The following is a 25,109-nucleotide window of genomic DNA, read 5'->3' on the forward strand; positions in this document are numbered from 1 at the left end:
TATTGTACAGCATTAGTTTAATAAACTGATGATGAATATTTGCAATATTTAGGATTATTATGCAGCAAATAACTGGAATTGCTTGGAAATGACAACTATTATGTTAACCCTATGCTGTTAATGCATAATCTATGAATTAGCATGAAATGGGATAGGGAGAATTGAAAAATATGTATATTGTTTTTTTTTGAGATATTTATTTTTATTGTTTGTTTTTTGTTTATCATAGTTATCCCTTATTGAAACTACCTCTGCCAGGAACAGGGCCAGTAGAGTTTACAACACCTGTAAAGGATTACTCCGTGCCCCCAACTGAAGCAAATCCAGGACACACCGAGCAGACTGATAGACCGGATTGGGTAAGTTTACAAATTATCTGGAAATTACAGCCCATGAGGAAGTTAATAGCATTTCAGTATAATGTATTCTCTTTCATTACAGTTTGTTTAAATAATTTAAATTAGCCCTAATGCACTTTCTTCCTTGTAATTAACTTGTGGATAAATCCAGAAAAGCATTTATTTTGAGTTGCAAAGCTTTTGTGGCTGGTCCATCATTGGGAAAAAAAATGCTATCAATATAATCAGGATTGTCAATGCATTTGCAATTTCAGTAGCTAAAGTAATATTTAAAACAGCATCCATAGAAAGGAAAATAATTAGCTCTTAAGACAATGGGGACTACAAGATGATGCTGAGTAATATAGAAAGTAAATCCTTCTATAAAAGATTTGCTTCTAATCTTGTTCTCATGTAATCATTTTCCGATAAAAGGACAACAATTTGAATTCCCAGATGAAATTAAGCAGTAAATAACATTCCCTTGCTTAAATATCAGAATAAAATTTGTATTGAATGAAATATTCAGTCTCAAATATTGTGCACTGGCAAGCTGCTGATTTTTGCTTATCCACCAGCTTGAGGACACAAAATGGCACAGTTGCCTATTGTCATGGAGTAACATTAATTTCTATCCACCTGCTATGTGTTCCTCTTGATTGACTGTCTGTCTATCCATCTTATGGTCTGTGAGCTTTCACTCCTCCTCTTATTATTTTAGTTTCATTATTTCCAACTGGATTGCTTTCCTTATTTTACCTGCTATCTCACTACTTATTGAACTAAATATCTTTTTTAATCTTGCCTCTCAATTTTTGTGTATTACTATTTAAATATAAGATAACAAAAGAATTGGGTTTAGTTATTCTCACTGGATAATTTCCTTTCTTGACATTCACTAATTACAGATTGTATTTTCAAATGGCATATACATGCAGAAGCTCTCTCACTGCCGAAGAATACTTCTCATCACAGATCTTGTACCCAAGGTTTTTGCTATTTAAGTAGTAAGCCAATTCTAGAAAACAAAATTCAATAATTAAAGTTAAATCTGAAATCTTACTACTTTGCTTAGATTTTTATTGTTATTTGTAGTAACTTTATCTTATAAGTTATTGGATATTATTCTTTTTAATCTTTACTCTCCAGAAATTCCCATTACAATAATGACAATGTGAATATGTTATGAGCTTTAAAGCATTTTTGATGACAGATTGTCTTGTTTTTGGTTGTAACTTGCAGTACTTCACATACATTGATTGTTTCATCATATCTTAGTTTCATCATATCTTTTTTTTATCACATATGATTTATTTTGGATACTTTTGCAGTTCTTCCAGAGGCCTCATACCATTGATAGAGGTAGCTAACAATAATTTATTCACTTGAATAATTTAGTTCTTTACCTTACGGTTATAAATTTCGTTTTTAAAAATAGTACCGGTTGGATAATAGTAGAATATTCTAGTGCTTCCATGAAGTATTGTATAAAGGGAACCTTAAACCTTGAGACCAACAAGGTTGAAAATTTTCCTCCTTGCCAAGTGGGTTTGCTAATTCTGAACATTGAAACATTCCTAGGTGTTAGGTTTGATCTTGATAACAGATACACTCCACCACAGGAAGTTTATTTGCGCTTCTACAGCATTCTCCAACTTTAATTCTTGTTCAAGCTCACCTCTTCATTTTTCATTTTTTATTGTCATTCTTCAGTATGCGAGTGCAAAGGGGAACAAAATAATTGTTACTTCAGACCCAATGCAACATAAATCCCCAATGATCATAAAAGACACAATAAATACAAATATAAAAACAATTCCTAAAAACGCAGAGTACAAGTAACTCTTTGAGTATGGTTGTGTCTGTGTGTGTTGTTACGTACCCCGAAACTGGGCCGCCAAACCAGCAGAAATGGATCACTCAGTTGGAGTCTGGATTACAAGAACTGAGAAAGTTTTATTAAAGAAACAAGCAACACAGTACTCTAATCAAAAGGATAATAAATGCAACAGTTCAGCAATGATAAACACACATGCACACAGAATTAAGATAACAGGATTAATCAAGCTCTATCGTTGTCTAGGGGTAAATGACCAGTTTCAAAGTGACGCAAAGTTCAGTTCAATTTAGTTCAGTTCAGTTCGCAGTAATCGCTGCCGTGGTGATGGACAGTGGGGGGAAGGAGAGAGGGAGCAAAACGAATGAATATTCAAAACAGCTTCCACACACAGACCTTCGCAGTCAGCTTTCGGACGAGTCCTTTGTGATGTCATCTGAGGTCACCGACCGTGACCCCTCCGTTTCCAGATACGACCATTTCTCTGCGGTGAACCTGGCACCCAGGCAAGGGTGGACACACACCAGGTTCCCGCCGATCGTGCCTTTCCACCCTGTGCGTTTATGGCCCGGTACTTCCCACCGACCTGTGAGAGACGCACCGCTTCCAGGGTCTTGTTACCTCGGGTGTCGTGTGTGTCCTGCCTTAGCGAACCTGTCCCTTTTTATCCCCCTGCTGGGGTATCGCCTGTCCATCACTTCAAACAGTTGGGGGTTCAAAGGGTGAGCCGCTCATTAACATCTCCAAATGCTGCTCCATTGTTTCCATATCTCTCTCTCTCCTGAAGTCAGGTGGCAGACCAACTGCTGATTCCACTGGTGCCAGCCCAGGCCAGCTACATCTTAATCTATGTGTATTCTTGTCACAGTGTATATATATATATATTGATTGTATGTACATAAGTGTTGGTACGTGGCCAAGTGGTTAAGGCGTTCGTCTAGTGATTTGAAGGTTGCTAGTTCGAGTCTTGGCTGAGGCAGCGTGTTGTGTCCATGAGCAAGGCACTTAACCACGCATTGCTCTGCGACGACACCGGTGCCAAGCTGTATTGGTCCTAATGCCTTCCCTTGGACAACATCGGTGGCGTGGAGAGGGGAGACTTGCAGCATGGGCAGCTGCTGGTCTTCCGTACAACCTTGCCCAGGCCTGTGCCCTGGAAACCTTCCAAGGCGCAAATCCATGGTCTCACGAGACTTACGGATGCCTATATATGTACATAAAGTGGTGTTAGGTATGGGGTGGGTTAATGGGTGAAGGTACTAATCCAGCGGCCGCGGACCGGTACCGGGCCGCAAAGGATGCGCTACCGGGCCACGAGGAAGCTATAAGATTTGGCAATATGAGTTAGCTGCACCTTTTCTCATTCCCTGTCACGGCCACTGTTGAGCCATTACACATGCGAGATCATTACCCGCGCGTCATCCATGTCAGTGCGGGAAGAAGATCAACTCCTCGAGCTTGCAAATGACAGCGGGCTGGAGAGTATGTTTGACATAACATCTCTGCCGGCATTCTGGATCAAAGTCAAGGCTAAAAATCATGAGATAGCCACGAAAGCACTGAAAATGTTGCTTCCATTTCCAACATATCTCTGCAATGAATGCAACGAAAACTAAACTGCGGAACAGACTGGACATAAGGAACCCCGTTCGACTATCACTGTCTCCCATCACCCTTTGATAGGACTGTGTTGTTGCAGGAAAACAAGCCCAGAGCTCCCACTGATTCAGCGATATTGGTGTGTTGCAATGATTTTATATGTTCATACGGGAAAAATATGTGCTGCGTGTTTAATATCCAAACATTACTTAAAATGTTATGATGCTATTGACATATAACTATATAACAATTACAGCACGGAAACAGGCCATCTCTCCCCTGCTAGTCCATGCCGAACGCTACTCTCACCTACTCTAATTTTAACATTACTCTAATTTTTCTTTGAATGATAATATCGAACCTGCCTCTACCACTTCTACTGGAAGTTCGTTCAACGCTTACTTCAAACTCCCCTGATAATTGACTTATCACTATAATCACGCGAGGAAAATATGCGCTGTGTGTTTAATATTAAATTCATTGGATAAACCCTTTTAAGAAGGAAATTGGGTGTATTAGCCACTTATCACCGATATTCCGGTCGTGAATAAGACCCCCCCCCCCGCCCCGAACAGAATCACCAAAAATGATTTGTAGAAAAAAAATTGTACACGCATGCGCACTGGTGCCTGCACAAGGCTTCATGGTCATTGTAGTCTTTCCTGGGGAACACCCAGCGTATTTGACTGCTACTCTTGTGCGTTGGCAACCCTACCACCCCCCCCCCCCCCCCCCCCACTGGTCGGCAGGTCCGCAAGAATCTTCTCAATATGAAACTGGTCCACAGTGCGAAAAGGTTTGGGGACCCCTGTACTAATCAGCATGACAGGTTGGAGGAAGTAACTGTTTTTTAGGCTAGTGATCCTGGTGGGGCTGCTTTGTAATTTCTTCCCTGATGGGTGTGCGACAAACAGTCCATAAGCCAGATGAGTGGGATCCTTCATGATATTACTGTCCTTTTTCTGGCACCTTTCTATATACATGTCCTTGATGGTGGGTAGGCTCATGCCAGTCTTGTGTTGAGCATTTTTAACTACCTATTGTGAAGCCCTCCTGTCTACTGCATTTCAGTTTCCATACCGCACAGTAATGCACATGTTAGGATTCTCTCAACCGTGCATCTGTAGAAGGTCGTGAGTATTGAGGTGCAGAGTCCAGCTCTCATCAGCTTCCTCAGAAAGTAGAGATGTTGGTCAGCTTTCTTGACTGTAGAGGATGTGTTTTGGGGCCTTGAAAGGTTGTGCAAGATGTGCATTCCCAAGAGTTTAAAACTGCTCACAGTTTCTACTGCTGTGCTACCAATGTGAAGAAGGGTGTGAGCAGTGCGAGCTCTCCTGAAGTCGATAACAATCTCCCTTCTCTTGCTGACATTAAGGAAGAGGTTATTTGTCTGGTACCAGGCCTCAAGGTCTTCCATCTCCTCTCTGTAGGCCATCTCATAGTTGTTGGTGTTGAGCCCCATTACTGTTGTGTCATTGACGAACATGACAATGTGATCGCTCGGGTGTTTTATTGTGCAGTCATGTGTGGCCAAAGTGTACAGTGTAGAAAGTGTACAAAGAGTTCAGCACATAGTCCTGGGACACCCGTGTCAAGCATGATGAGGAGGGAGAAACAGTTGTGCATCCCAACTCTGAGGTCTGTTGGTTAGGAAGGTCAACACCCAGTTGCACATTGATCTATTAGACCAAAGAGTAGGAGACTGTTCACCAAGGTTATGGGACAACAGTGTTGAATGCCAAAGTGAAATCCAGAAATGGCATTGTGACATACTGCAAGCATCCTTGTTTTCTAGGTGTGTCAAGGGCAGATGAATGGCAGGTACTACGGCATTGGTTTTAGTGGAAATGCCATTTATACATTAATTATCTCTTAACTTAACTTGCTAATGCTTCTCCAGTCTTTAATCCGACATAAGCCTGAGCTTGACAAAAATTACGTAACCCAGCTTTTTAACCAATAATGTGAAAAATAGCCTGAGTACATTCTGTTATGCAGGCAGGAAAAATACAACTGACTAATTGCCAGCCAGTCAGTCTACAATCAGTTATCGACTAAAGCAGGGAAGGTATCAGCAATAGTATAATCAAATGCTACCTACTTGCTAATAATCTGCTCCCCAATGCCTAATTTGAGTTTGCCACTACTACTTGGCTTCAGATTTCATCACAGATTTAATCCAAATGTAAATGAAAGATATGAGTTGGGATAGATTTCTTTGGACATTAAAGTATCATTTAATTGCAGGTGGTATCAAGGTGACCTGATATACGTCTGTAAATAAATTCCAATGACTGGAGTGTTACTTTGCACTATTGCAGGTGTTTATGTTTGTTGAAGTCCAGTCATGCAAGACATTCTACAAGACTTCCTCGGGACAGTATCCTAGGTCCAGTCATTCTAAGGCCAGAAGTGGGGATGTTGGCTGATGACCGCACAGTGTACAATTCTATTTGTAACTCATCATTAAGTGGGTGGTACAGTAATGTAGCAGTTAGCGCGAGACCTCAGAGTTAGGAGTTCAACCACAGTGTCCCCTATAAGTAGTTTTTATGTTGTCCCCATGGAATACGTGGGATTCCTCCGGCTGCTCCAGCTTCCAAAGACTATGATTAATTAATTGGTCATCGTAAATTGTCCCATGATTAAATCGGGGGGCGCTGTTGGCACAGCTCGAAGGGCCGGAATGGCGTATTCTGTGCTGTATCTCTAAATATATAACAAATGAAGCACTCCATGTTTGATTAATGAAAAGTGACATTTGCACCACGGAAGTAAAGACTTCGGCTACTTCCAGCAAGATAATAAAGTCTAACCACATACTTTTGATTTTCAGTGGCAATACTTCTACCATCATTAACATCTGGACACTTACCACTAACCATAATCTCAGCTGGACATTAATTCAGTGAGGATAGGAGCTAGTCAGAGACTGGATATCCTTTGGTTAGCGACCTACTATCTGATGTTCTGAAGCCCTTCCATTATCTTCTCGTCAAAATATGAAGGAACATGAAAAGTCATTGTTGTAATATTTAATTCTGTTACTTCCTCTACAGATACTGCCTGGCATGCTGAGTATTTCCAGAGCTTTCTATTTTATTTCAGATTTACCATAGCTACATTGTTTTGTTTTTCTATTAGGCTTTATGATCTTGTTCTAGAAATTGTAGTTGTTGATATTCAACACAAAATGTATTAAGAATTAAATAGCATGCACCTTTATAAATAAAGGTGGACCGTATTCTCTGTTACTTATGTCACTTATGTTATTTTTAGCATTAGCTCTCAGGCTTCTTGTGTACAATATTCCTTCAATAATGTTAGCTAAGAACTATCCTGTACCTTTTTCCTCACTGCAGTCTTTGACAAAATATCATTGCAGCTGTTGATACAACCAACTTCTCACTTTCAATGCCGTGTCATCAGTGTAAACTTGACTCTTTCCCATCCACATCTCTGCTACTATAATCCCATGAAAGATCACATCTGTTTGTGCCATTGTCAGATTTGCCATTAAATGGATCTTGTATTCCTGTGGTCTCAATCCTGCTGATGTTCCAGTCTGGAGACAAAATGTGATCTCCTGCTTCTAAGTATCTTGAATGTTAACTCAGTTGTCTGACTCACTGAGTTCCCCCAGTTTGTAGCTGCTGGCATAAAGTCACATCTCTTGAAGTAGATATTAAAGAATAGATTTCCAGATCAGTTCCTGTTTCATCTTGACAGTGAATGGGATAACGTGTTTATTTTCAAATAATTGTCTGGTTAAACATGGCAAGCTCACTGACCCTTCTTTGCTGCTTTACAATGTATCCACGTGAGGCCGCCCACCCCATCGGGACTTGATCTGCAGGGCTATAAGTACCTTTCCAGTCATTGGTTTTATAATCTGCTACATCTCGAAAGTTGTTAAATCTATTATGTGAAACATTTTAATTACAAAGAACTTATAATTAAGTATCTTCAGTACGAAACATTGACTGTTTCTCTTTCTACAATTGCTGCTTGACCTCCTGAATGTTTCTAGCATATTTTGCTTTAGATTCTAATTCCTTTCAAATGCAACAATGCCATTTGAAGATTCACAGTTCTTTACTTCACAAACAAAAACAAATTTAAATTAATGAAACCATTCATGACTAAGGCTATGTCCACACTAGACTGGATAATTTTGAAAACGCCGGTTTCGCGTAAAAACGATAGGCGTTCACACTAGGCGTTTTGAAAATACCTCCGTCCACATTAAAACGGGTATTTGGGCGAATCTCCTCCTACTGGGCATGCGCAGGACACATCTACAGAAAACGAGCAAAGAGGAAACAGTATACTTGGTGCACGTTTGTCCAGTTACAGACTAGAAAAAACTTAAAAGGAAATTGCCAAATGACGGACAGCTGTTGGCTCTCATGCAGGAGGACTTAAAACTAAAAAAAGACACTGCAGCGTATGGAGGCAACCAACAGGGAGTTCACGGACAGTATGACCCGGCTGACGATGAACATTGAAAAACTGACTAACTCTGTTGCAGAGGGATTTGCAATGATGAGGAACATGATTGCTCTCCCCCCCACCCCCCAGTACTTTTCACTGCCACAATACCAGCCTCACAGCCACTACAATAGCTACACATATGGACACACAGACCCCCGCGTGGCCCCACCAACATCTTCCCCACTCCCACAGAGGGGTCACCCTGGAAACATTTCCTACAGCCATAGTCTCTTCACTGATGAAAGGGACGACAGCTACAACTAACTGCAGTAAGAATTGTTACTGTGCAAGAGTGAAATTTGCTGTTACCTCATTTGTTTGCCTTTACTTTTGTTTGTCATTCTGTATTATTTTGCTGTGTTTAACATGTGCAATAAAACGAGTTACTGGAGTTACTAGTGATTTTATTTTTTATTTTATTTTTACCTGAGTAAAAATGAAACTTACAATTTTCCTTTTTTGGCCTTAACATTTTCACGTCTATGCCAAACATAAGCTAGTGACAATTACATCTATTGAATGTTTGCTCAAGCAATACATTAATAAAGCACCTTGTTAAATGTATAAAACATGTCTGCATCAGTGTTATCTTGTATTTCCATACAATGTTACATTAGGCTGTTACGCATCTGTTGTCAGAGAAGTACTTGCATAAATAGGTAAACCACCTTCATACCAGCAAGGACAGAAAACAGGGCAAAGTGAGTATACTTATTTATTCAGTATTCAGTAAGTTATGGGTCAAAGTAGTTGGTGAGTACATTTCTAACTCTTCTGGCTTCAGTCTTGTTGCCATCTGTCCTGAAATTGTTAGGTTGTGTGTGTGTGTGGGGGGCGGGGTGGGAGTTGAAATTAATGTAGACAATAAAGTAAGCAACACACGCATGAAGCCGTCCGCCACTGTTGTTGTGGTGTTGGAGGTTGTGTTCAAGAAAACAATGAAATGCCACGCTGCTGCCACCATCTGTTCCAGCACGTCATGACAGCGTTTTTAAAAAGAGCTGGTTACCCTGTACACACTACACCGGCCATTAGGCATTTTCAGATTTATTCACTCTGGAGAGCGTTTTTGAAAAGCTCCGTTTTTGGGGGAGGAAAACGCCATTTCAGTGTGGATGGAGGGTCAAAACGAAGAGAAAAAGCTTTGGTTACAGATTTATCCGGTCTAGTGTGGGTAGCCTAAGTCTATACAGTCAGCCCTCCGTATCTGTGGGGGTTTGGTTCTGGGACCCCCCCCCCCCCGGTGGATGCTCAAGTCCCGTATATAAAGTGGCGTAGTATTTGCATATAACCTACGCACATCCTCCCGTATACTTTAAATCATCACTAGATTACTTATAACACCTAATACAATGTAAATGCTATGTAAATAGTTGTTATACTGTATTGTTTAGGGAATAATGACAAGAAAAAAAAGTCTGTACATGTTCAATACAGACACAACCATCGTAGCTCTTCTGGGAACGCTGATGCCGATTCTCCCATCATCTTTCAGTTCTTGAGCCTGTATCGCCTTACATAGCTAGCCAGCCATTCCTTACTAGCCTTAAACTCCTTCCTTTCCCTCACAACATAAGTAGCGAACGAACAATGCTGAAACAATGAGTAATACTTTTAATCATTTCTAGATTACAGTACTTTACGCTGTCTCTTAGCCGTTGAGGAATTGCTTTGACCACTTAATTGCTTTTTAGGAGCCATTTTTTCCACAGAAACAAAGGGTGCACGCAACACAAGTAGCAACCGAATGAGACGCGAGGTGAACAATGCTCAAACGACGAGTGCTGCAGAGAGAACTTCCGGGGTTTTCTCCGATCCCGATCCGCAGTTGGTTGAACCCGCGGATACGGAAGGCCGACTGTACATGAAAATTCACTGGTTGGTTGTTAAATGACAGCAGCAGACTGACACATCCGGAACATTTTATACAGCAGTGAACATGCCATCCAAAATCTGTTTTTGAGTCACTCCATAAATTCTTATGTGTTTTTCTACTTTTTTTCTTTGTAGTATTTTGGACCCCCAGTTGCATATATACAACAGATATTTGTAAAAGCCATCGTATCCCCTTGGAACAAAAACTTAATTGCTGTTGATGTATTCCGTGCCCCACTCTCAAAAGTGTTTCAGCTCGTGGAAGAAGTAAGAAATCATGTCTTTCAAGACAGGTAGGAAAGGATTTGTTTATTTATAATATGTGTCTTATTTTGGGAGGCAAAAAGGAGAAAAATAGATGTGTTTTGAGAAGGAAGATGACGAGTGTCGTACGTCTGTGTGTGCAACCATATGTTTGTCTTCTGTTCTGTACGGCAGAATCTAAAATTCAAAGTAAAATTTATTACCAGAGTATATACATGTCACCACATACAACTCTGAGATTTTTTTTCTGTGGGCATACTTAGCAAATCTATAGAACAGTAACTGTAAACAGGATCAATGAACAGCACACTGTGCAAATGCAGATACAAATAAATAGCAATCAATAACAAGTATGAAATAACAAGATAAAGGGTACTTAAAGCTGTGGAACACCAGAAGTAGAATCAGTGCACTTATCCCCTTTTGGTTAAGATCCTGACGGTTGAGGGGTAGTAACTGCTTTTGAAGCTGGTGGTGTGAGTTCTGAGGATCTTGTACCATCTACCCGATGGCAGCAGCGAGAAAAGAGCATGGCCTGGTTGGTGAGGTTCTTTGATGATGGATGTTGCTTTTCTATGGCAATACTTGATGTAGATGCGCTCAGTGGTTGGAAGGGTTTTACCCATGAGCTGAATCCACTACCTTTTGTAGGACTTTCCACTCAAAGGTATTGATGTTCTCATATCAAGCCGTAACGCAGCCAGTCTGCATACTTTCCACCACGCATCTTTAGAAGTTTGCCACCGTTTTCGAAGACATGCCGAACCTCTTGCAAACTGCTGTGCTGTCTTCACAATAATATTTATATAATTGGTTCAGGACAGGTCCTCTGAGATAGTGACACCCAGGAATTTAAAGTTACTGACCCTCTCCACCTCTGATCCTCCGATTACTGGCTCGTGGACCTTTGGTTTCCCTCTCCTGAAGTCTATAATCGTTTCCTTGGTCTTATTGACATGGAGTGAGAGGTTGTTATTATTACACCACTCAGCCAAATTTCCATTCTCCCTTCTGTATGCTGATTCATCACCATCTTTGATACAGCCCACAGCAGTGCTGCCATCAGCAAACTTGTACATGGTGTTGGAGCTGTACTTAGTCACACAGTGTAAAGTGAGTAGAGCAGGGGGCTAAGTACACATCCCTGTGGTGCTCCTGTGCTGATAGTCCAGAATCTCTGCCTAGCTTATTCAAGACTCGAACAACCAGATGGTGACTGATGTGCATTATCATTATCACATTAAAATAATTTTAGATCTAGTATCTGTCTCTCCTCACAGTCAGGTTGTCCTCAATCCCAAATGGTTGGCAGTAATGAGGTGGGGAAAAACAAGATGCAGGAAGAGCACAACCAAATAGTCAACATGTATAGATGCAATATGATAAAGCATTTCATGCAACTAAACTTTTTTTGTATCCAGAGCAAATAATATGAATGTGAAACAGGGTTATTACCTTGATTGTTGATTTTTACTTCTAATTAATAGTGATTGATTTTTTTGCTAATATTGTTTAGCAAATTAATAATTTAATAATTTAATCATCATTCAATTAACAATATAATTTGCTAAATATTGTTAATTGAATGATGATTTGAACTTCTACTGAACTTCTCCTTAGTTTTTTGATGAGGTATTGGTGGTTAAATAAGAAAGTGGCAATTGATGTTGTGAGCATTGATTTTTAAATGAAGTCGGATATTGTACCATATCTGAAGTTTGTTCAGAAAATTAACAGAATAAAAGGAACATCAATAGCGTAAATTCAAATTGGAGGGTCAGTTGTCGTGAATGACTGTTTAGTCTAGAGAAAATTATGCAATGCTGTTTCCCAGGCTTTAATTTTGTGACTGCTCTTTTATTTCGTACAATAATGACAAGGGCTTGGGAGTACAGGGTATGATATTGAGATTTATAAATGACAAGGAACCTGGAGATATACTAAATGCTAAGGAAGTTATCTATGAACTTAAAAAAAGGTCAGGCGATTCAAAAGGATAATTGAATGGCAGATGAAATTCACTGCTATAACATGAGATGCTACATTTTGTAAGAAAGAATAAAAAGACCTATATATGCCGAAAAGTTTCATTTTGTGTAACTCATTGAGATTAGGGAATAATTGAATAAAGCAGTTGGAGTCCCGTAGTTCATAAATGGAGGCAAAGAGTATAAATGATGAGAAGTTTAACTGCAATAATGCAATACTGTAGTGTAGCTTCAGACTGCCCATTGTCTCTAGCTCCACAGTTAAGCGGAAAACTTTGCAGAAGAAGCAATAAGTTTACTGACATGATTTTAAGGCTGAGGAATTAGTTATCTGAATAGACAGGAGAAGCTGGAACCGAGAAAGCAGAGATTTGCAGCTTGGCAGATAAAATCAGGAAGTTTATTTTCTATAACAAAATGGAATTCCCAGTGGGTGAAAGGTTGATAGAAAGAGGGCACATTTCAAGTAACTGGCAAAGAAATCAGTGGCCCATATAAGAAAAAGACATGCCCAGTCACAGCTACATGAGTAGAGAGCAATAAAAAGATGTAAATACTTCATAGAAAAACAATGTAAGGAAATAGAGAAACTGAACAATGCACTAACTGGATTGCTCTAGAAAGTGTCAATGCAAAGTCAATGAACAAAGATGTTTTATTGTTATGTAATTTTCTATGACATAAACGTAGTATTCACTCAGCTGCCACAGTTTGTCAACATGTAAACAGAATACAAAATCAAACCATGCCAATATAGTATGTAAAAAATATATATTATGAGCTGTTAGTAACTTGCATTCTTCTATCATTAACAGTACTGGCATGAAGAGCCTAGAAAATATCTGTCTCCAAGTCACTGATCTACTTCCAGGGTTGAAGAAGTTACAGGGTATACTTCCAGAACATGGCTGCCTCCTCATTTCTCCAGCTAACTTTTGGAAAAACAGTCGTGATCATTTTGATTCAGATCCAGATATTATTGGCACCATCCACCAATACGAGCCTAAGACTCTGCAAACATCTGCTTCACTCAAAGGTAGCTTGGATCCTTGAGAATGTAATCTAATGCTCTTTGGCTTCAAACTACACATTACCTGACCTATTCCTGTGTCTGCTATCCTGCAGTTGTACTGTCTGCCACCTTCTCTTCAAATTCTGCATTTCTACCTCCTCTAGTTAACCTTACCATCAAAAACACAGCCATGAGCACTTTGATGCCTTTATTTACCACCTTTAATATTTTTTTCTGCTTAATGGTCACTCTTTCCTTTTTTAACCCATTAAAGCATTTTGATTTGAATTGAATCAACCTTATTACTTAGATCCTTCACGCACATGAGGAGTAAAAATCTTTACATTACGTCTCCATGTAAATGTGCAGTGTGCAATTTATAGTATTGTAGCATCATTGTAGCAATATTATGGTAAATTGCTGATTAATTTTTGATTGTATTGATTGAAAGTAAATGTAGGTAAGATATCCAGGAAAACTGACTGCGTTTTTAAAAAATATATATTTAATGTTTATTGGTGTTGTTAACTAATGAGCCTGCATTAAGGCAAACTCTGGGGAACAGTGATCACAATAAGGTAGAATTTGATTGATGCTTTTTAAGAGAGATAAAGATCCATCAGAAACTAGCATCTTGGCCAATATAATTTGTAAATTTACATTAGAAAATCTAAATCTGCAGATTGTGGTATTCTCAAATTAAAAACAGTATTTGAAGTTAAAGTTCATTTATTGTTGGCGTACACGTTGCTAAGATATGGTTTTATTGATTATCTGTGCTCGCCCCACAGTGACAGGAGTAAAATGGCCCACCAGCTGCGGCGGTGGTCCGACCCACTCCCGTCTGTCCGTCCCCCCCCCCCCCCACCAAAGTTCATCTATTATTGTCTCTGGGAAATTGTATAATACTATGGTAGTCTTGGCTAACCTGTACGCTCCCAATTCGGATGATGTGGAGTTTTTTGATCGTTCTTTCTCTTTATTGCCTGACCTGAGTTTATATTCTCTTATATTGGGCGGTGATTTTAACTGTTGGTTAGATCCAGTTTTGGATCGATCGTCTTCTGTTCTAGACTACCAAGTAAATCTGTTTTATCAATTCAGTCCTTCCTTTCTAATTATGGTATCTCCGAGGTATGGCGTTTTTTCCATCCAAGTGAGAGAGATTATTTTTTTTTACGTCCATCATACTTTTACTAGAATTGATTATTTTTAAATTGATAACCTGCTGATTCCATCTGTTCGCTGTTGTGATTATCAGAGTATGTTGATTTCAGATCATGCCCCAGTTGCCCTGTCTATAATTCTTCCTGGTCTTCCCCCTATGAATAAACACTGGCGTTTTAATCCGACCCTGTTGTCGGATAATGATTTTGTAAAATTTATGAGGGACCAGATAACTTTTTTCTTAAATACTAACATGTCATCTGAAATCTCAACTCAGGTTGTCTGGGATGCCATGGAAGCTTATCTGAGGGGTCAAATAATTTCATATACTGCGAATTTGAAAAGAATGACCTATACAGAGCGATTAGATTTGGTTCGTCAAATTAAAGCAACAGACCAATTATATGCCCAGACCAAATATCCGGAATTGTACAAGAAGCGAGTGGAACTTCAAACTAAGTTTGACCTTATTTCCACTCACCCAATTGAACGCCAACTTATCGAAAGTAAGAGCCAGTTTTATATTCACAGTGATCAATCCAGTAAATTTTTAGTCAACCAACTAAGACGTTCTAAAGCTAAACAACAAATTACAAAAATTCAAATGGGAAATGGGAATATTACCTTGAATCATTCTGAAATTAATGATACATTTAAGAATTATTATTCTGGACTCTATACCTCTGAATCTTTAAATAATAGCATTTCTGTCGAGCATTTCTTATATAGTTTAAATATTCCTTTGCTTTCTCCTGATATCAAAGTAAAACTTAATGAGCCGTTATCACTAGAGGAAATATCCTTAGCCATTTCTGCACTGCAGTCTGGTAAATCTCCTGGACCTGACGGGTTTTCTGCAGAATTTTATACATCATTTTCCTCACTCCTCTTGCCTCAATTATTCTTAGTTTTATCCGATTCGTTTGAACATCGTAAATTACCAGCATCATTTAATGAGGCAAATGCTTTATACTTTATTGTCGCCAAACAATTGATACTAAAACGTACAATCATCACAGCGATATTTGATTCTGCACTTCCTGCTCCCTGAATTACAAATTGATAGTAAATATTAAATATTTAAATTATGAATCATAAATAGAAAATAGAGAAATGGAAAGTAAGGTAGTGCAAAAAAGACCGATAGGCAGGTCCGGATACTTGGAGGGTACAGCCCAGATCCGGGTCAGGGTCTGTTCAGCAGTCTTATCACAGTTGGAAAGAAGCTGTTCCCAAATCTGGTCGTACGAGTCTTCAAGCTCCTGAGCCTTCTCCCGGAGAGAAGAGGGACAAAAAGTGTGTTGACTGGGTGGGTCGTGTCCTTGACTATCTTGGCAGCACTGCTCCGACAGCGTGTGGTGTAAAGTGAGTTCAAGGACGGAAGATTGGTTTGTGTGATGTGCTGCGCCGTGTTCACGATCTTCTGCAGCTTTTTCCGGTCTTGGACAGGACAACTTCCATAGCAGGTTGTGATGCACCCTAGAAGAATGCTTTCTACGGTGCATCTATAAAAATTAGCGAGGGTTTTAGGGGACAGGCCAAATTTTTTTTAGTTTTCTCAGGAAGTAAAAGCGCTGGTAGGCCATCTTGGCATTGGACTCTGCTTGGTTGGACCAAGTCAGGTCATTTGTGATATTGACCCCGAGGAACTTAAAGCTTTTGACCTGTTCCACTTGCGCATCAGTGATGTAAATTGGGTGATGCGGTCCATTACTCCTTCTGAAGTCAACAACCAATTCCTTCGTCTTGCTGACGTTGAGGGATAGGTTACTGTCTTCGCACCATGCCACCAGGTTCTTACTTTCCTCTCTGTACTCAAACTCATCATTACGGCCTACAATTGTTGTGTCATCATCAAACTTATAAATTGAGTTTGATGGAAACTTGGCTACACAATCATGGGTGTACAGCGAGTACAGCAGTGGGCTGAGTACACAGCCTTGTGGGGCACTGGTGCTCAGAGTGATTGTAGAGGAGAGCTTGTCCCCTGTTTTTACAGCCTGGGTCCTGTCTGTGAGGAAGTTGAAGATCCAGCTGCAGATCTGAGTGCTAAGGCCCAGGTTCCGGAGCTTAGAAATCAGTTTATTTGGAACAATGGTAGTAAAGGCACAGCTGTAGTCAATGAAAAGGAGAATGAAATATCATTCCTTTAGCGAAAAAACGTGAAGACCCAACAGAGTGTTCTTCGTATAGGCGGATTTCTTTGTTAAATGTTGAGGTTAAAATTTTGGCTGAAGTTTTGGCTCGTTGATTGGAGAACATTATACCTCAATTATCTCTGAAGATCAAACTGGTTTTATTAAAAATTGCCTCCCTTTTTTTAATATACAGTGTCTATTTAATATCTTATATTCACCTTCAACTGGGATTCCTGAATGTGTCATCTCTCTTAATGCGGAGAAAACATTTGATCGTGTGGAGTGGAACTATCTTTCTGCGGTTTTAGAAAAATTTGATTTTGGAAAAAATTTTGTTGCATGGATTAAATTGCTATATTCATACCCCATTGCTTCTGTTTTGACCATCTCTCAGCAATCCCAGCCCTTTAACCTTAAATGTGGCACCCGACAAGGGTGCGCTTTAAGTCCCTTACTTTTTGATCTGGCCATAGAGCCACTGGCGATTGCATTTCGTAGCTGTGCTGGATTGACAGGGATTCAGAGGCGGGGTGTGGAGCATAAAGTTTCTCTTTATGCTGATGATCTTTTACTTTTTATATCAAATCCAACTACCTCCTTACCCCCAATATTTTCACTTCTTAATAAATTTAGCCAACCTTCCAGATACAAACTTAATTTACATTAGAGTGAACTTTTCCCAATTAACAGAGAAGCACAAATATTAGAATTTCATAACCTCCCTTTTACTTACCTCGGTATTACAATAACAAGGAATTTTAAGCGTCTTTTTCGAGAAAATGTTTACTAATCTTTTAAATCATACAAAACAGAGTTTGGCACATTGGTCACCCCTGTCCATGTCTCTGGTAGGTCGAACTCATGTTGTTAAAATGTATATCCTCCCTAAATTTTTATACTTATTTCAATCTATACGAATTTTTATTCCTAAAGCTTTTTTTGATTCGTTAGATTCTATTACTTCATCCTATTTATGGAAGGGCAAACACTCCAGACTTAATAAAGTTCACCTTCAAAAACCTAAAAGGGAAGGTGGCATGGCCTTGCCTAATTTTCACTTGTATTACTGGGCAGCCAATATACGTCGTCGTATTTTTTGGTCTTTCTTTTATAATCAGTCTGACTGCCCAAAATGGGTGGCAATGGAGTTTAACTCTAATAAGGGTTTCTCCATTTCCGCATTTCTTGGATCTGCACTTCCTTGTCATTTGCCTAAACTAATTGTTAATCTTCTCTTTAGACATACTTTGAGAATATGGGCTCAGTTCAGAAAATATTATGGTCTTCATGGTTTCTCTCTCTCTAGTCCTATTTTACATAACCATCTTTTCTGACCTTCTATGCAAGACTTAACATTTCATGTCTGGCACAGAATGGGCATTAGGTGCTTTGAAGATCTTTCCATAGATAATCGCTTTGCAACTTTTGAACAATTGTCTGCAAAGTTTAACCTACCTAATACTCATTTTTTTAGTTATCTTCAAATTAGACATTTTATCAACCCTTCAATACCAAACTTTCCTGAGGTGCCGGAAAAAAATGTTCTGGACTTGTTTCTTTCTATAAATCCATTGGGTAAAGGTTTAATATCTACTATTCGCGATAAATTAGCGACCTTGAGGCGTGCCCCCTTTGATTAAACTAGAACTGCTTGGGAGCATTATTTAAATATTTCTCTGTCCGACGAGGTTTGGGATTCAATTCTTAATTCAGTTAACTCAACCTCTTTATGCGCTCACCACTGTCTTTTGCAGTTCAAGGTTGTACATAGGGCTCGTATGTCTAAAACTAAATTATTGTGGTTCTATCCTGATATTAGTCCCTTTTGTGACAAGTGTTATGGGGGCGAGGTTTCTCTCTTCCGTATGTATTGGGCTTGTCCTAGTTTGGAGAAATTTTGGAGAGAAGTCTTTTCAACTTTATCCCATATTCTTAATTGCCACTTAGAAGCTAAAATTGCTCTTTTTGGCACCTCAGGTGAAGTTGACATGCATTTGAGTCTGACTAAACGTCAAACGTTATCTTTTACCTCTTTTTTGGCTAGGCGTTTAGTTCTTCTTAGGTGGAGAGATGTTGCCCCACCCACTCAATACTCAATGGCTTAGAGACATTATGTCCTGTTTAGACCTTGAAAAGATTCATTATTCACTTATTAATTCGGACATTAAGTTCCATAAGTTGTGGGGACCTTGAATATTTTCATAATTCCTCTTTAGATTAAAGGTTTATCCCTTTTTGTATTTTATTCCCTTACTTTCAGCTTTTTTTTTCTGGTTTTACGGTTTTATTACAGTTTATAGGTAGTAGGCAATATACTTTTTTTATATTTACAGCTCTGTGGTGACAAAAGCTCTGTTTAACTTTTCTTTACATTGAAATGGTTGGCTTGGAGTTGTGTAGTGTGAGGGTGGGGAGGATACTAACTTTATATGATTTTAAATTTTGGGTGCTTTTTCTTTATTGTTATGAATTGTATATTAGTCATGTTTAGTTTGCACTGTATAAATCTATTTTTTGCTGGTGGGTTTTTTTCCTGTTGTATTGTAGAAACTCATAAATAAATTAATAAAAAAGTTCAGCAGGTCAAGTAGCACCTGAGAGAAAAAATATACAAATGTTTGTATTTACCATTTCAGGTTGATATTTTTTCATTGCTTTGTGCATAAATAATGACAAACATCTATAGCCTTTTTCAATATTAACAGCAAATGTATTTTCCACTAAAAAAGCAAAACTCCAAAAGAAAAATGATCCACTCATAGCTATCTAAGGCTAGGAATAATATGAGATCAAAACAAGCTTATTAGGTTACTGAAAGGAGCAATAAGCACAAAAATTAGGAAAGCTTTAGGAAGGATGACCAAATCTAACAGAAAGGATAACATAACTTTTATGAGTAAATTAGCAAGAAAAGTGTAAAGAATTTATCAGAATTTCACAATTGTATAAAGAGGGTAGGGAAAACATAACAAAAGTAATTGCAAATCCTCTGGAAACTTACGGGGAGATTATAATGAGGAAAGGCCAAAACATTATGTAAATGCTTGTAGTTAGCTTCACCAAGCAAAAGTTAGTCCATCACCAATGGAAAGTTAAATTGGGGTTTAGAAAATATTGTTTGCTTAGACTAACTTGAAAAGCTGCAAAATTGGGCTACTGGGAAATTGTTTAGCTTAAGGTCATTCATAATGAATAGATTGTACTTAGGATAAAAGCAGAAATAATACTCATAATTAATTTATGTGCAGATTTGCTGTTTGGTATACCTGGGAAGCACAGTGGCGTTAACTTGCACAATCGCAAACAGGTGGTCTCCTATGCCATCACTGTCATCCTGCAGGAGTACCACTCGAGGTAAAGTCATTGTTAAGTGTTTTGTGGAACCTCTGTTTGACTTTTCCATCCTGAGAAAATTTAGTTCAGAATTATTGAATATGCAAGTGAGATAAATTGGTTGTATGCCCTTGAACTTAAGCAAAATTTTGTACACTATTCTTTATTCCTTCCATCGTTAGGCATTAATATAGAAGTAGTAAAATGGATTCAGCAGTGGCTAGATGGGAGACACCAGAGAGTAGTGGTGGATAACTGTGTGTCAGATTGGAGGACAGTGTGTAGCGGTGTGCCTCAGGGATCTGTACTGGGTCCAGTGTTGTTTGTCATATATATTAATGATCTGAATGATGGGGTGGTAAATTGGATTAGTAAGTATGCAGATGATACTAAGATAGGTGGCGTTGTGGACGATGAGGTAGGTTTTCAAAGCTTGTAGAGAGATTTAGGACAGTTAGAAGAATGGGCTGAAAGATGGCAGATGGAGTTTAATGCTGATAAATATGAGTGCTACATTTTGGTAGGACTAATCAAAATAGGACATACATGGTAAATGGTAGGGCATTGAAGAATGCTGTAGAACAGAGGGATCTAGGAATAATGGTGCATAGTTCCCTGAAGGTGGAATCTCATGTGGATAGGGTGGTGAAGAAAACTGTTGGTATGCTGGCCTTAATTAATCAGAACATTGAGTATAGGAGTTGGAATGTAATGTTGAAATTGTATAGGGCATTGATAAGGCCAAATTTGGATTATTGTGTACAGTTCTGCTCACCGAATTATAGGAAAGATGTCAATAAAATTGAGAGAGTACAGAGGAGGTTTACTAAAATGTTACCTGGGTTTCATCTCCTAAGTTACAGAGAAAGGTTGAACAAGTTAGGTCTTTATTCTTTTGAGCGTAGAAGGTTGAGGGGGGACTTGATAGAGGTGTTTAAAATTATGAAGGGGATTGATAGAGTTGACGTGGATAGGCTTTTTCCATTGAGAGTGGGGAAGATTCAAACAAGAGGACATGAGTTGAGAGTTAAAGGACAAAAGTTTAGGGGTAACATGAGGGGGAACTTCTTTACTCAGAGACTGGTAGCTGTGTGGAACGAGCTTCCAGCAGAAGTGGTTGAGGCAGGTTTGATGTTGTTGTTTAAAGTTAAATTGGATAGAAAGGAATGGAGGGTTATGGGCTGAATGCAGGTCGGTGGGACTAGGTGAGAGTAAGAGTTTGGCACAGACTAGAAGAGCTGAGATGGTCTGTTTCCGTGCTATAATTGTTATATGGTTATATGTTGTATTGCATGAAGTTTGCTTAAAATGAAAGGTATGGGAACTGGAGAAATTGTATCTCTGGTAAATAGAGAATACTGAGGGAGAGAACATAGTAACAGTTATATGGATTAAGAAGTGAAGTTAGTTTAGTAATTTAGTGAGAATGGAAAGAAATGGATCTCGGAGATAAGTTCCACTTTCGTGGGCAGGAGTGGCAATAGAAGAAAAGCTGGCCACACAAAACATTATCATCAACCACATGCATGTTATCCAGCAGAACGTGTTAGCTAAGAACTAGCTTACATTTTCTGTTGCCATGGTAGTGTAGTGGTTAGTGCAACACCATTATAGCTTAGGGCATCGAAGTTTGGAGTTCAATCCAGGTGTCCTCTGTAAGAAATCTGTGCGTCCTCCCCATAGAGCGCTTGGGTTTTTTCCAGGTGCTGCAGTTTCCTCATATAGTCCAAAGGCATACTGGTTAGTAGGTGAATTGGTCATTGTAAATTGACCTATAATTACCTTAGGTGGGTGGCACTGCTTCAAGGACTGGAAGGATGCATTCTGTGCTGTATTTCTAAATAAAATTTTTAAAAAAGGAATTAACAAAAAGAATTTCAGAGATCAAAGTATATATACCATATGCAACCTTGAGATTCAGTGTTTTGTAGGCAGCCACAAAACAAAGAAACACAATAAAATCCTCAAAAAAAGTCCCACACAACAAAGACTGTAAAACATCCAAGGTACCAAAAAAAAGAAGAAATTAAAGAAGTAAACAAATTATACATAGAACTGCAGAGTCCCTAAAAGTGAGACCACAGTCACAGAACCAGTTCAGTGCTGCAGCCGGTCCAGTAGCCCGATGGCCGCAGGCCACAGCTGCAGAGTTAATTGGTGCATATTGCAAAATGTTAAGTGTTCTTTAGGAAATCCAACTTGTCTTATTTTGACCTTTTTCAGATTTCTAAAGAGCCTCCGCTTGAGGTTAAGGCAGCTTCATCCTGGTACTAACAGCACATTGAGGGAAGATCAGATAGTCCACGTCCATTTTAAGGAGGAAATTGGCATTGCTGAGTTAATTCCTCTGGTCACAACGTACATCATTCTTTTTGCATACATTTATTTCTCTACCAGTAAGTTGCAATTTGAAATCTTATTCAATGTATTAAAGTTCATCATTTTGAAATAAAACCAGAAACTTCTGTAAATATGTAGCATAATGACATCTGTGGTGTGAGAATTTGATTAATCTGGAATTTTAAAACCTTGTCTCCATAAAGGTTGCCTGACCTGCTTAAGTATTTCCAGAATTTTCTCTTTTTTTTTTTGGAGCTTATTTCTGCACTTTATTTCTGGTTGGTCTATAACTGGTCTTAATAAAACCCCCTGTCAGTCAATTTAATGATGGTCACAATTCCCGCCCCTGTAACTGGGGATTGGGTCTGTGATGTTTATTGCAGTAGTGGCGGTTATTTTACCAAGCCTTAGTGCTTGCAGTGTACAGACGTAACCATTTTAGGTGCATTGAAACCATTTTGGATAATTGAAAAATAATGTTGGGTAAGTAAGCAAATTTCTCAGGTCCAGGTTAAAGTAGCTTGAAATTTGTTTTGGACCTATGGCTCCCTGCAGGATGTGAGAGAGTTCCTAATTCTGTCCAGTTCCCCTAGTGAGTAGGTTAGACTGGTTGAGGGGAATAATGTCAAGTGCAGAGAATTTCAGCTGGCAACCTGCTATTCTATGACTAAGTGCACTGAGCTTCTTGTGTACCTAATTTTTTTACTGCTACCTAATCTTAAAAACTATCAAAATTCAGATTTGTCTCATCAAACTTATTCAGTCCAGAAAGTAATGAAAATAATCAGTCAGTCAGTCAGTGTGCAATTGTGGGAAGAGAAAGTCAAATATTTTTGGTCGGAGACCCATTGTCACAACATTCTGGAAGCGAGTCTCTGATGTAAAATGTTGACATTGTTCCTTTTTCCATAATTGTGGTAGGATCTGAATATTTTCAGCATCTCCTATTTCTGTTTTAGATTAGACAGAATGAATATTTTTTTAAAATAAGCTAGAAATTTCGATTTTTCTTTTTTAAATCAGATATGCCTTTATGACATCATCTCATGCAATGTTTCCTCACAGCTCCACTATAAAAAAAAGCAAATTTTTTTTTTTATTATGTCTCTATGTTTTAGTTTCTCTTCAAAAGATGCCGGTTCAATTTTTTTTTTCAAATTTACCAATGTATTTAAATCAGTTTTTCTGATCTTACTCATCATTTGTGAGCTCTGTCCGTTTCATTTAGTTCTCAGTTCTTGGTTAGAAATTGCATTAAGTAGCATTCTTTTGTAAAAATAGCCATCGTGTAGCTTTGGTGAATTTTCTTTCAAAAAATTAAGCTTAGATCAATTCTTTTTCTTTTTTATTCATGGTTTTTGAGTCATATCATGTAATTTTGCAGGGAAAATTGACATGGTGAAATCAAAATGGGGTCTTGCACTTGCAGCAGTGGCAACTGTTCTTAGTTCCCTTCTTATGTCTGTTGGTCTGTGTACACTATTTGGCCTTACACCTACTTTGAATGGAGGGTAAGTGACAATTAAACTTTTCTCATTAATACCTTTAGTTCTGTTTATATTGTTTCATCATTACATGAATGCTACCAGCTTCAAATGTAAGGAGCAATAACAAAGGAGGTAGCAGTTTTAAATTATGTAGTATCTCTGACAGCTGCCAGAATTAAAACAGAATTTGACACTGAGCCTCAGGTGTATGTTAGGGCAGATGATCAGAAGCTTGGCCAAGAAGGGTTGGTTTTACTAACATGGCAACTTGGAAGGGAAGTTGTCATTGGTTGAATATCATGATACTGAAGGAAGCAAAGCAAATCTACAGTTATGGAGGAATATCTGTCCTGTTCATAAAAAATTTTCTACAAGTTTAATCAATTCAGGATATAGAAACGTAGAATACCTACAGCATAATACAGGCCTTTCGGCCCACAATGCTGTGCCGAACATGTACTTACTTTAGAAATTATCTAGGGTTACCCATAGCCCTCTATTTTTCTAAGCTCCATGTACCTATCCAGGAGTCTCTTAAAAGACCGTATTGTATCTGCCTCCACCATAGTTGCCGGGAACCCATTCCATGCACTCACCACTCTCTGCGTAAAAAAAACTTACCTCTGACATCCCTCTGTACCTACTTCCAAGCACCTTAAAACTGTGCTCTCTCATGTTAGTCATTTCAGCCCTGGCAAAAAGCCTCTGACTATCCACACGATCAATGCCTCAGATATTGTGATTGTAAGGAATTTTGCAGATTATAGATATCTAAGACTGTTAATGATTTTTTAATCAAATTGTCTTTGCTTTTCAAAGAGAGATCTTTCCTTACCTTGTTGTGGTCATTGGTTTGGAGAATGTCCTTGTTCTCACCAAGTCAGTTGTCTCCACCCCTGTGGATCTTGAAGTTAAACTACGAATTGCACAAGGTAAAAATATATATATGTTTAGTTTGCCTTTGTTATTTTACCTTGTTTTATTACTTTCGAGCTGACACAGCTGACCCCTTCATTTGGACACGGCGTATTTCAAAATAGTCATTTATTGCTGGTTGAATCCATAGAATCATATGAGCTTACAGCAAATAAGGAAACCATTTGGCCTGCTTTTTCTATGCTGTTCAAAACTGCAAGTATTTAGATTATAAATACAAGAGGTTCTGCAGATGTTGGAAATCTTGGGCAACACACACAAAATGCTGAAGGAACTCAAAGTTCGGCAGCATCTATGGAGA

At 38.7% G+C, this 25,109-nt stretch overlaps 1 protein-coding gene across 2 annotated transcripts in view; it reads left to right on the forward strand.

Moving 5' to 3' along the window:
• The window catches only part of scap (SREBF chaperone), a 125,940-nt gene that overhangs the window by 50,787 nt on the left and 50,044 nt on the right, over positions 1 to 25,109 (forward strand). For both annotated transcript variants that reach the window (XM_063057486.1, XM_063057479.1), the window contains 7 exons: positions 230 to 359; positions 10,279 to 10,436; positions 13,211 to 13,431; positions 19,961 to 20,066; positions 22,269 to 22,441; positions 23,770 to 23,896; positions 24,692 to 24,804. In XM_063057486.1, the coding sequence (XP_062913556.1) occupies positions 230 to 359; positions 10,279 to 10,436; positions 13,211 to 13,431; positions 19,961 to 20,066; positions 22,269 to 22,441; positions 23,770 to 23,896; positions 24,692 to 24,804 (1,028 nt within the window). The remainder of the gene's footprint in view (positions 1 to 229; positions 360 to 10,278; positions 10,437 to 13,210; positions 13,432 to 19,960; positions 20,067 to 22,268; positions 22,442 to 23,769; positions 23,897 to 24,691; positions 24,805 to 25,109) is intronic.

The sequence above is a fragment of the Mobula hypostoma genome, chromosome 1, assembly GCF_963921235.1.
Source record: "Mobula hypostoma chromosome 1, sMobHyp1.1, whole genome shotgun sequence".
Taxonomy (NCBI): Eukaryota; Metazoa; Chordata; class Chondrichthyes; order Myliobatiformes; family Myliobatidae; genus Mobula; species Mobula hypostoma.